The 12004-nt window shown below is 42.3% G+C and overlaps 1 protein-coding gene across 2 annotated transcripts; it reads right to left on the bottom strand.

Moving 5' to 3' along the window:
- Positions 1 to 68: 68 nt before the first annotated feature.
- On the bottom strand, positions 69 to 11168 carry LOC118309621 (solute carrier family 41 member 1-like). 2 transcript variants are annotated; one of them, XM_035631968.2, is made up of 10 exons: positions 11020 to 11168; positions 8560 to 8667; positions 8224 to 8295; positions 6767 to 6911; positions 6493 to 6639; positions 6035 to 6179; positions 5874 to 5953; positions 3310 to 3444; positions 2299 to 2447; positions 69 to 2195 (listed from the first exon to the last, which is right to left on the bottom strand). In XM_035631968.2, the coding sequence occupies exons 2-10, from the start codon at positions 8587 to 8589 to the stop codon at positions 2019 to 2021; spliced, it is 1080 nt and encodes a 359-aa protein (XP_035487861.1). In that variant the 5' UTR covers positions 8590 to 8667; positions 11020 to 11168; the 3' UTR covers positions 69 to 2018. The 2 variants fall into 2 exon arrangements, with proteins under 2 accessions (XP_035487861.1, XP_035487860.2); XM_035631967.2 differs by lacking the exon at positions 11020 to 11168 and adding an exon at positions 9756 to 9958.
- Positions 11169 to 12004: the final 836 nt, after the last annotated feature.

Here is a 12004-nt window from a genome sequence, read left to right as displayed (position 1 = left end):
AGAGTTTTTGATTTTTAATGGGGTTTTTGTGTTTTTTTTAATGAAACCTTCCTGATTCTTGGGTACACTCCTGTTCAGATGTCCTTCATTTTATTTCAATGACAAATCATGGCTGCAAAGATGTCATCTAGAAGTTTTTACAAATGTGATGGCAATACAAATTCCAGTCAAGCTTGATGTCGCTGTGAAAATAAGAATCTTTAGATGCTATTTTTTAAATGCTATCACTGCATAGAAGACTGTCTGAATGTGCATATCAAACAATTGAAAAGGCTCCATACAGCAAGATGCTTACAAAGTCATTTCTACACAAAAATAGCATAAAGAAATCTTTGTATTGTGGATATCTTGAACACAAAGTAGCATAGAGACAGATAAACAACAGGATATATTCAGTGGCACTGTGCTGCACGAAAATAAAATATCTATTACAGGTTTTGCAACATCAAACTCTGAGAACTGAAGGCCTATCACGGTTTGAAGGCACAAATCTACATTAAAATAAAGACAATAAAGTCTTAACATTCCTCCAGACAGCGCAGCATCTGGTTTATGTTGATATACATTTACACTACATATATATTATTATTGCACAAATACAAACATTAGCCATCTAACATTTTAATAGTTGACAATGGGTGGTTCTTCAGAATTGCCACTTTTTTTCCAGTTTAGACAATGATGTTTCTACAGAGCCAAGCTCAGCTGTGTGCAAAAAAAGTTCACACTGGCTTCAGCCTCTCTTTCTATTTTGAGCCAGGTTGTTTCCACTTTTCTTTTTGCAGCCTATTCATTGTAATATGTGTCCCCCAATCCTCGGCCTAGAAGCAATATTTTGAGCATGAAAAGCTATTTTTGCAAGCAGGTTCAATTTTGCGAATTAATTATGACCACAAAGGAATAATATAATCTGTCCAACTAAAATCTCGCTTCTGTGTGCTCTCAAACCTCAGAACACTCAAACTGTGTCGATCTAAATCCTCTCACCATCTCTGCAAATGTCAAACACAGAATATGCATTAATCAGCCTTAAACACAGTAACAGTGGGAACTGTTTGACCTTAGAATGTATATTTGTCCGAGCAGTTTCCTTGCATTTGTACAACACTTTTTGCTATTCTTTCTCCCCTTAAGCTCTCATTCATTTTGAGAAGCTTCCGACCCCCTGCCTGTGTACACATGCCACTGTTGACATCGCTCTTAAACCAATTTATAAATTTACCGTCAACCAAACAACTGCCAGAATTGACTTATTCAGGTTTTCAGACAAAACTGGAGCACAACTGTAAAAGTGTGTTTGGATTAACATTAGGGTGAAATTTGCATGAAATTGACAACTGGTATTTATTTACCTCAACCAGCCCAATATGCCAACTGTATGTAAACTGTAAACTGGAAGAGTGTCTCCATGAAAATTGTCAAGTTTGGAGCCCAAAGAGAAAAACAAGGCAGTATATAAAAATGATATATAGTTGTGGTCTAAAACATAAAAATCCAATGTCCAACCTGAACAGTTTCTATGGAATGACGGAGAAAGCAACATATTGTCTGTGTTTAGTGAAGTTCGGCCTCTGACTGAACTCCAGTTAATCTCCTTTTTCCTGTCTCCTCTGTACAGTTATGAGGCAGATTTATATCAGTGCTGCTGAGCCATATGAAAACTGGGGGTAATAGTCCTTTTTCATGGCAGCCATTTTGACATGAATTAGTAGGTAAGTGTTACTCATCACATTAATAACACCAGTGGAATAGAGCCGAGTGAGAGGTTATTACAGTTCACTTGGATAATAACAAACATATTCATTCATTAAGCAAAGGATATATTTCTGTTGGTTCAAATTACATTATTCTCTGCGTGATCATTTGTCTAATATGGGCTTGCAAAAAACACTTGTCTGTGCTCAAAATGTCCCATAGTGCAATCAATATTGAGGCACAGGTAGAATGCCAAACTTGCCTCAATGCCCCCAATGCAGTGTGTTTTAGCCAATTGCATATAGGAAACAGTACAATCAGTATCAACCTCTGGCCCCAGTTGAGCCAACCAGAGTCAGTCTGAAGCTCAGAGCCAAGAGGCCGGTCCCCAGCAGGTCACCAAGAGCCGTGAGGTAAGGGATTGAGAAATTGTCTGGATCTAGTCCCCTTCGCCACAGCCAGCGCACCAGCAGCCTGGCCACGTAAAGCAAAATCACCACCTGGATAATGACAGTAGTTGTGGAAATGAAAGAACATTCAAAAAAAGGAACATTTTAATTGTGTCTTTGTAAGAGTAATCAGGTTTCTATTGGGTTATCTGACCTGGAGCAGAGCTGCACACAGGTAGCAGATGACGAAGGTGGGTGTCATGGTAGTGTGGCCTCCCTGCAGGAGGTGGATGGTGTACAGGAAGAGGAGGTGACCTGGCACTACCAGGGCGACCAGGACTCTGGTTGTTTTGGAGTTCACATCTGGGTAAACACAAAACAAGAAGTAGTGTTTTCAGCATCTTTTAACTTAAAAAATAAATAAATATATATATATATATATACATTTTTGTGTCTGAAAAGCATCAAAGATTTTTAGCTATCTGCTGTTATCTGTTTACACATGTTATGCGTAGAATTGTCAACCATGAATGCTTTTCATTTCAGATGAATGGTAATCCTGTGAAAAACTATGATGGATGCATCTATCTCGAACCAGTGGCATAATTCGCCAACATTTCCCATCATAAACCTGGTTTATTTCTGGTTTACTTTTATTTCTTTCCTTAAAGAGTTATTCTGGGCCTGCATGAGTCAGCAGCAAGTTAGCGTAGCTAACACATGCTAGCCTACAGTGCTTCACAAATTAACATTTTATATCTTCCCCAGAGCCAAGCTGTTTCACCCGCGGTTTCTTGTCTTTATGCTAAGTTAAGAGACGCTAAACTAAGCTGCTGAATGGTGCTTCGTTTGAGAGTGTTAAGAAAGTGATTACACATTTTTCCCACAATGTCAAACCCTCAAGTTCTTTTCGCGTGGTATTTACCAAAGAAAAAGCATGTTGGCTGTGAATTTGCCAGACCTTGACCTCTGCCATTAGCATTTAAAACAAGGCTGTGTGACAATCATCTCATCAGTATAAATAACACTGTCTCTAATTTCAGAATTGTCTTATGAAGGCTGTTGTATGGACTATCAAACACAAGTGTCTCCAACAGAAAGGATCCAGACACTGTAATGAAATAATTCCGGCAAATGGTCACGTTAAATGATTTAGAATATAATCTACTTTTTGGCAAAGAGCTGCAGTTGTGCACAGCACCTACTATTTGTTTCTGCATCTTACCTGAGGAGCAGAAAGTATCACGGGGAGCAGGACATGTTGCACTCATTTCAAACGGAAGCGCTCCAGGAACAGTCCAGTAGTGGAGGTAGGTGGACATCCTGCTGGACTGGATGGCCACCAGATTTCCTCCTACACCTGCATGGACATAGGGGACCACCGATTAAAGTATTACCAGAGCCATTAATAAATGATAATTAAAAATAGTTCATAAATGTCAAACTAGTCGTTAAAATTGCATTTTAAAATTGAGCTGAATACAGGTTTGTAGTCCAACTGTTTCCATTGTTCTCCTTTCCTCAGAGAGCCTCTTGGCTGAGCAGCTTCAGTGCAATAAAAAGTACAATCACTTGGAAAAATAGTTCACCATCCCAAACAATAAATTTCCTTGAAATCTATTCAGCAACTATCCCTAACTCATCGAGTTCCATGGGATGTATTTTTCTGAATGTCTGGAAAAGGTAATTAGGCATTATGCTATATTCATTGAAGGATCGCTTTCTCCTCAGACCCATTTCATTTTGGCGTGCAGAGCTTTAAAGCACATGGGCCATTAGAGCAGAACAGGAGGAGTGATTCTGGTCAACAGGGCAGGAGGGGAGAGCCATGAATTGGAATGCAAATGTACTTCCTGCTCTTGGATGGCAAAGGAGACCTTGGTATCACCAAAGCTGGCAGAGATGCTGCGGAAACGGGAGCTAGTGAATGCGTAGTTGGCATTCTGATCAGGCTTGTGGTTTATGTAAAGACCATTGTTATTGCTCTCTACTTAGTATGCCACTTTGAGGGCAACGGACTTCAGTCAGTGAAGATCTGGCCCCATGTTCTTTGCTGAGGTCCCTTTGACAAGGAGGAGACTGCAAAACTTCAGCAGCACTTTCACACATCGTGACTGATTAACAGTTCGTATCCGGAGCCCTTTTAAAAGTTGAACTTAGCCTTTAGCACCATTACTTACTCACTGTCAAGGGTGTGGAGACGCCAGGAATTATAAATAATGGGATTAGCTGCTGGGTGCCTGCATGCTCCAGCAATTTTCACATGACATCAGTTAGCATGAGGCTTTTTTCTTTAAAAATGGAGTCAATTATTAGGCTTAATTATCATCCTTCAAAGATTAAGACTGTTAAAACACCATAAACTCATGCTCAGCTTGCTCCTTAAGGAAAATATGTCATCATGAATTTTGATGGAAGAGAGGTTACTTATCGTTTCAACTTCAGTTAAAGGGATAGTATCCAAAATAGCATCTATCCTAGTCAGAAGTCACCATAGTTTTTGTCCTAACTTCATCTCTCGATCTCTCTGAAATGAGGACCCTGTCTGAGAAAGTGTCGGCTGAGTACTAGTACTTCTTGCTCTTTGATCCTTGTTTGAACCCGAAATCGTTCCAGGCCTCAATCTTGTAGGACATCTCAAAGCTCTGAGTCCTGCTCTGAGGAGCAAGGATACGCGACGACACCATACTTTGAGGAAGACTTTCAGCTGAACTACATGATGTGTGAATACTCCACTGTGCTGATGTCATCAGAGGCAGATGAAAGGACCTCTAATTTCTCTAAACATATTTCCTCATTTCCTGTCTCTTTGCATTTTTTCCCTGGCATCTCTCCTCACATGTCCTACCCCCTGTAGGACTAAATTACAAGGGAAAGTTGTAAGTGAGGGAACATGTAGATGCAATCAAAGGAACTGAAATGTTCTCCCATAGAGTATTGTCATATGCAAGTACACAGCTCCTCCCACCTTACACCAGACTCCAGGTCTGCTTAGCCTGGTCAGTTGAAAACACTTTAATTTTTAAACTAACTGCCAACTACAGTTGTTAGATAAATGTACTGACTTAGATGATCCCCTGACTTGTCCTCTAGTGCCACCAGCAGGTTGATATGGTCACTTCTCCTGGGAAAAATATCCACATAATATTTTCTAGATTGTTTGGCCCAAAATGAACGCTTAATAAACCACACTATAACACAATAATGTGGTACAATGCAAATAATGGCCATCAAGATCTTATAAGCAACTTGTAATCACCATTAACTTAGATGGAATTTAGTGTTGAAATTTAAGTTTTGTACTGAATATAGAAACATTTCACTTTGAAAACCATGCACTGATTCATGTCGTCTTAATCTCCCTCTTTGAAATTGTTAGTAGTCAAGTTCAAGATGTGCGATTGCCAAAAAAATGATTCCCAGCATATTGGGTTTTACATATTTGGGTTGATTTGCATTCAAAATGTTCAAGTTCAGCAAGCTCAACTTAGATCTAAAATCCACTCATGAAAACCTCCTGTGACTGATTGTATGCATGCATAAAGAAGAAGAAAATACTTCATTTATTTTATACTGTGTTGGCATTCATTAACTGTTTATGCAAAATTCTTTGATAAAAGTATCCTAATTTATGCTTAAAATGTCATTGTGCATAATCAGTTGATCAAGTTTTTATGTATTGCTTATAATAAGTTATGGTTAAGTGGGTTAAGGTTATGTATTAACAGTAGGTCTTTTAAATTACTTTTGGATGAGATTACTTTTGCATGGAGTTCATTTTCTACTCACCATTGATGACCGGCGTGAACACTGCCATACCTGCAAAGTTTGGATTACTCACTGTCTTATCCAGAATCAGGCCACCAAGACTGGGAAGGAGACAACATACATCATTGAGTCCCAGTGGGATACCGGTGTAAACTGCTGCAGCTGTCAGCCTGTCGGCTTACCTGCTGATGCACATGGCCAAAATGACTGGGTGCCAGCCTGACTTCAGGACCTCTCTGACCGGTGGAGACCGGCAGGCAATGGTGACCCACGCTGGGATAAGGAGCAGCCAGAAGACACACACCACAGGAGGTAGGCACCACATGTCTGCAGGACAACATAGCACACAATCAATCAGGCAAAATGTTTTTGATGCGAGTGGATCTGAAATAAAGGATTCTGACCATGACAAGAAGGAATAAACACAGCAGTAATAGTTTCAAGATGACTTTCTGCTGCTGCATGAATCTTTTGTTGACTGTGCTGCACTCTTCTTGCTGAAATAATCCATCACTACAATATTTTTAATATTGTAGTGATTGTAGTAAGAATTTTTAATTATCCTTTTTCAAGGACCCCTTTGTATCACAGTAAATACTGCCCTTGCATGTGCTGACGTGATGTGTGTGTGACCTCTGACCTCTGTAACAGTAGAAGAGGCTGCTGACCCCAGCGAGCACGGACAGCGTGGTGACATCACCGAGGCTGGCCGCGATGGGTGTGGCCACGTTATCCGGGTTTATGCCCACTCTCCTGGAGCCAATGATCACGGCCACCATCACCAGACCTGACAGAGCACAAGAAGGAGACTTGACACACTGGGCTCAAAAAACTCTGCTGCCCTCTCTGTTGTCCAGTCTACTCTGTGCTCTCAGCCACTTGTTTCTCTGCAGTAGCTTGTGTCAGTGTCTGACCTAGAGACAGTGCTGCAATGAAAGCAGTGGTGACGCCGCTGGCACACAGGATGGCAGCCTGGATAACATCAACTCTCCCCCTGGTCAGAGCCCCGAGACCCACTGCTGCAACGGCTGCTAGGAAGCCCACAACCGTGGCCTGCGTCTGGGGAGGGAGGACAGTACAAGGGGGAATTCAATCTATAGATCTCTCTATGTACATTTTTTGTCCATATATCTGATTACCTACATGTTTCTATATCTGTTTGTCTTAGAAATGAAAAAAATAGAAGACAATTTCAACAGGTAAATGATGAAAGAAAATAGAAAAGAAGGTAAAAAGACAACACTATTGCAGAAATAGTTTGACAGGAAGGAATTTACACAGAGAGTTCATCATCATCACCTCTGATAAATAAAGTAAGACAGTTTTGTTTCCTTTTCTTAGCTTTCTTTACCATTCAGTTTTGCCAAAGAGATTGAGTTAAAAAATTATAATCTAAATTAAATGTTAATCTAAATTACAGAGGAGGATGCTGTATATCATCTAATCTTACCTGTAAACCATAGCAATCTTTATTTTCCATTTGAAACTGAAAACTTTTTACAAGGCTACATCCAGGTTATATGTCATATGATCCATGTGAATCAGGTGCACACAGATTTAACAATCCGTAAATAAATACACAGAATGTCATAAATGTTTTTAAAAATGTGCATACACAGGACGCTTGTGGAAAGTGAATATGATCAGATCTGTGAAGTTGAAGTTAAGAATTTGTAGGTAAAATGCTAAAGGTGACATATTAGGCTCATATTCAGGTTCATACTTTTAATTAAGGTGACCACTTGAAAAGGTTCAGATGCTCTAATGTTCATAAAAGACATCAGTGTTCTCATACTGCACAGTCCTACCGCTCCTCTTTTCACCCTCTGTCTAAAATGCCTGGATTATATTCCGCTTCCCAATAAACCCCAGTCTGCTGTGATTGGCCAGCTGGCCCAGTCTGTTGTGATTGGTCAACAGATTTCAGGATGTGTGGCAAATGTCAAACCTCTCAGATTGCAGGCGGGGTTACCCCAAAATAGTCCAACTGTGGGAGAGAAATCTGAACCAGTTGTTCAGAACCAGGCTGTAGGGTTTAGCCAGCTCACAAAATGGTATTTTTTCACAGTTTGTGGGCTGGCAGGCTCCACAGATACACACATTTGTGCACAAACACTGCAAAGGTGATTTTCACATCATATGTCACCATTTTTATTTATTCAGGCTGTTATGTGTGTGATGCTTGGTATTTGTGTGAGGATTGGAATATACATGTGCACAAAAATTCTGCACAAACCATCTAGGAATCAAAACTTCAGTGAATTGTTTGGAGTGGGAGGACGACCATGGCGACAAAGCTCCTTGAGTGAAATTGCATTGCCCTGAGCAAAGTGATGCAGTGTGTTATTAATAGGATGGATGAGTGTGTCACCTGAATGAGAGCCAGATTACAGAGCACCATCCTCCACTGCTGCTGGGCCTCATCCATCTGCCCCGTGTTGGCCTGTGGACGCAGGCGAGTTCACGTGATCACATTTCTCAAATCATAAGTTATTGGGAAAGGTTTTAAACTTGCTCAAACATGTGTGAATATACTGACATCTTTTAGTCGAGTCTAACTGCTGGTTTCATTGAAGTCAGAATGATAATGCTTTGATTTGTCTAGAGTCTGCATCGATAATAAAATAAAATAATATTTTCCTTCTCTTTCTGAGTGCATTTGCATGTTCTGTACGTGTGCTGTATGTTTGTGAATGTTTCCACTCACTGCTGTTGACAGTCTGGATGCCAATGTCATTTCCAGATTCCCCTTCAGCCCCACCAGGGCCGGCACCAAGATAAAAACATCTGAGATATCCTTGAACACCTCCCAGTGCTGAAAAAAACACCACAGCCGCCCGTGAGTTTTGGTCCTAGTGAGCTGGTCAAATACAGCCCCCGGCTTAGATACATCACAGTGAAACAACAGAACACACACCAGAAATAGTGTATTAACCTGGAATTGTAGTTTAGCTCCTTTTTTGGGGGGGGACAAAATGTTATTCCGACTACATTGCAAACATCCTTTTCATCGCTGAAACGCTCTGCAAAGGTTCTTTGAAATGTTTGCCGACAGTAACTGACGCCATGTATAGTCCTGAGAGCCTGTTTACAGCTTCTTACTCTGGGCGATTCGCTCATGCTTGACAATCTGAACACACTTTGGTCTCTTCCCCATGATATAATTTACATATGTGCAGGTTTGATTGTGCTTTTCTCACAGAAGCAGACGGGACCAACGTGAATTTACTGTACCAACATTAAACAAGTAATGGAGAAAAACAGGGGCTTTGAGTACTCTACCCGTTCAGCATTTCACTCCCATAACATTGTTGGACCAATAGCAGTCTTTAAAAAATCTGAAATTTCTGGGTCAAAACCTGGCCCCCACATTACTCTCAAGGCAACTCTGCCACGGACAATGATGTGCGGGTCACAGAGGCCTGGTAGGTCACTTCTTTCAAACCAGCTTATCATGCTTCTCATAACCTCTCACTCGCAGCAAAGAATTTAGGATGGATTGTGCTCTCGTGAAACCTGATCTATTGGCTATTGATGCATCAGCTAGCAGCTGGCTGACCGGCTGCATCATGCAGACTGCCAGTCATGTCGCCTGTTGGTGAGATGTTGCATTTAGCACAGAAATAATTTAATTCCTCAAGCGCTTTTTGTTTGCAGGGATCATCCTTAGAGGACAGATTAATCACATAAGTGTCATATTCATGCATCCATTTCTCTCACTCCCTCTGCCTTCCAGTATGTCACCATTAAAAAAAATTGACCACTGGAAAACAGCAGAGTTTATTAAAAACCATGAAGTCATATCATATTCATAGCATAGTGTTAAGAAACATGTAAACCCGTCTTGTGTCTAGTTTAAGTGCTTGAAAAACAAGACTGTCAGAAACACCACTTTTCCCATACTTGCACTGTATCCATGAGTATCCCAGCTGCCACCATGCCCAGGCCGGACACCAGGTACGGCACCAGGACCTGGGCTGCAATCGTCCGTGACCTCTCTGGAAGGAAGCCATGGACTGAGCGGGTCAGTTTGCATGTGAAGCCCCTCAGCTTGCTCCCCTGGAAACGCAGCTCCAAAGTCAGGTGGGTCACCACCATGGCTATTCCCTGTTAACCCATCCATGTCTGAAAGGTCCTGCTTGATGTGTCTCCAAATCAGTTTGTATCGAATTGGTCAAGCTGGTCTGAGAGGGATCTAATTATCCATTTCAAATGAGGGAACGCTATCCAGGCAGAGAGGAGGATTTCCTGGTTTTGTGCCAGTGTTCCGAAGGTCTCACTTCATGCTCTTTTGAAAGTCAAAGGTGATGGTTCTTTGCTGAAAACGGTCGTCTTAACGAAAGAAAGAAAGACTCTACAAGGTTGTGTTGCCCTTCGCCTTTCTATCTTTTGCAGCAGCGCACTTGTGCAAATGGTGGAGGACTAGGCGGAGGAAGCTGCTGTCATACTCTTCAATGAATCACACACACACACACACACACACGCACACACGCACACACACACACACACACACACACACACACACACACACACACACACACACACACACATACACAATTCACAGAAGGCCTGTGAGGCCTCTTCTAACAATGCTACTGACAGACCTTCACAGACAGACACACGCACACGCACACACACTCACGCACTTTGTCTTCTCATGCCTCACTCTTCAGCAGGCGGGCCGCCGAGGTGGAGCGCTGGAAGCTGGGTCTCTCGCGGGGCCTGAAGAAGGTCCAGGTCCTGTGGGACAGGGACATCCAGAAGGCCAGCAGCTTCTTCTCAGCCCTCCTGTGCTGCCTCTCCTTCTCCTCCTTCTCCCTCCACATGTCCTTCTCCGTCTCCTCACTACTGTGCTGATGCCCTGTGTGAGCTTGACCACTGTGAAGCCCCTTCCTCATTTCGATGAGAGGAACGCCCGGGACGTAAGATGTGTGAAGGGACTCCGATTTGACACAGGCTTGACTGAAGAGTTTCGGCGACTGGTGTCACTCCCGGGGGGGCTTCCCCTCTGATTCCAGACGGGTCGATGAGTCGTGGCGGCTCTCTGAGATGGAGGGCTAGACAAGATGGACTATGTTTGCATGTGTGTGCGTGTCAGAGAGAGAGAGAGAAATAGAGGATGATGCTGCAGACGTCATGCAGATGCGTATGAGCAAGGTGACCTGACCGTGTCAGGACTCTTCTGTCTTCAGTTTTCCTCCTCTTGCTGGTTTTCCTTTTAGATCAGTTCATAGGATGCGGCAGCTGTGCTCTCCCTCCTCTTCGATAATAGCTCCCTCCGGCCCCGGCTCCTCGAAGTCTTCACTGCGAGTGGGTGACGCATTCTGAGAAGCAGCAGGTGCTGTACCTGTCACTGACACGTGGTGATGCTGCTGACTGTAAAGGACACAGTTTATCGCACTTGACTCGGGGGGAAACGCAGGCTGTCACGAGCTGGACCATTCCAGAGTTCATTACTTCACTCAGACGTCTGTTTTTAACATTCTGTTTTTATTCTATAATTTGTCATTCCATATCCCATTACCATGCCGGCCACAGTATATAACCTATTTTTCTGACACGTTGATCTAGTTTTTTGGTTTCTTTTTGCTCCTTTGTTTCTACTATATAGTGCAAATACATGCAAATAGATGGAAGAAGCATATGCCTGTATATAATATCTAGTTGGACCATGTCCTTACAAACACACACACACACACCGTTGCACACAGGGGGACAGTGACTCAGCTTAAAAGTGTCCTTGAGACGTGGCTCAGAACAGCTGCTCCGCTGCCTGCAGCTCCCCTCTCTGACTACTGGCTGTAACGTGGATTATGATTATGAACAGCAAAAGCTGCTACAAAGAGTGGGTTGTCACTAGATGTTTGCAAACATACAAAATGAATGGCCCAAGGTAATAAGAGTTTTTTTCTTTCCCCACCTTCTGTCATATTTTATATTATTATATCTTGAGTGACGGGGAAAAAAACAGCCGCAAGAAAGACAGTGAAAGGAGATGACATTCCTCAATGTCTGCAGGCAGAATCGGGGCTCTAATCCTCTCTGAGCACAGCCAAACAGTATGCATACTGCGTTAGTGAGGCAGCCCTCCGTGATTCCTGAACTTGCCCTTAAGTTCCTTGCCTTCTGTCTAAAATTAGCTTATCAAGGCT

The sequence above is a fragment of the Scophthalmus maximus genome, chromosome 6 (assembly GCF_022379125.1).
Source record: "Scophthalmus maximus strain ysfricsl-2021 chromosome 6, ASM2237912v1, whole genome shotgun sequence".
NCBI lineage: Eukaryota > Metazoa > Chordata > Actinopteri > Pleuronectiformes > Scophthalmidae > Scophthalmus > Scophthalmus maximus.
Note: the sequence above shows the minus strand (reverse complement) of the source record. Positions and strands in the feature narration are given on the sequence as shown.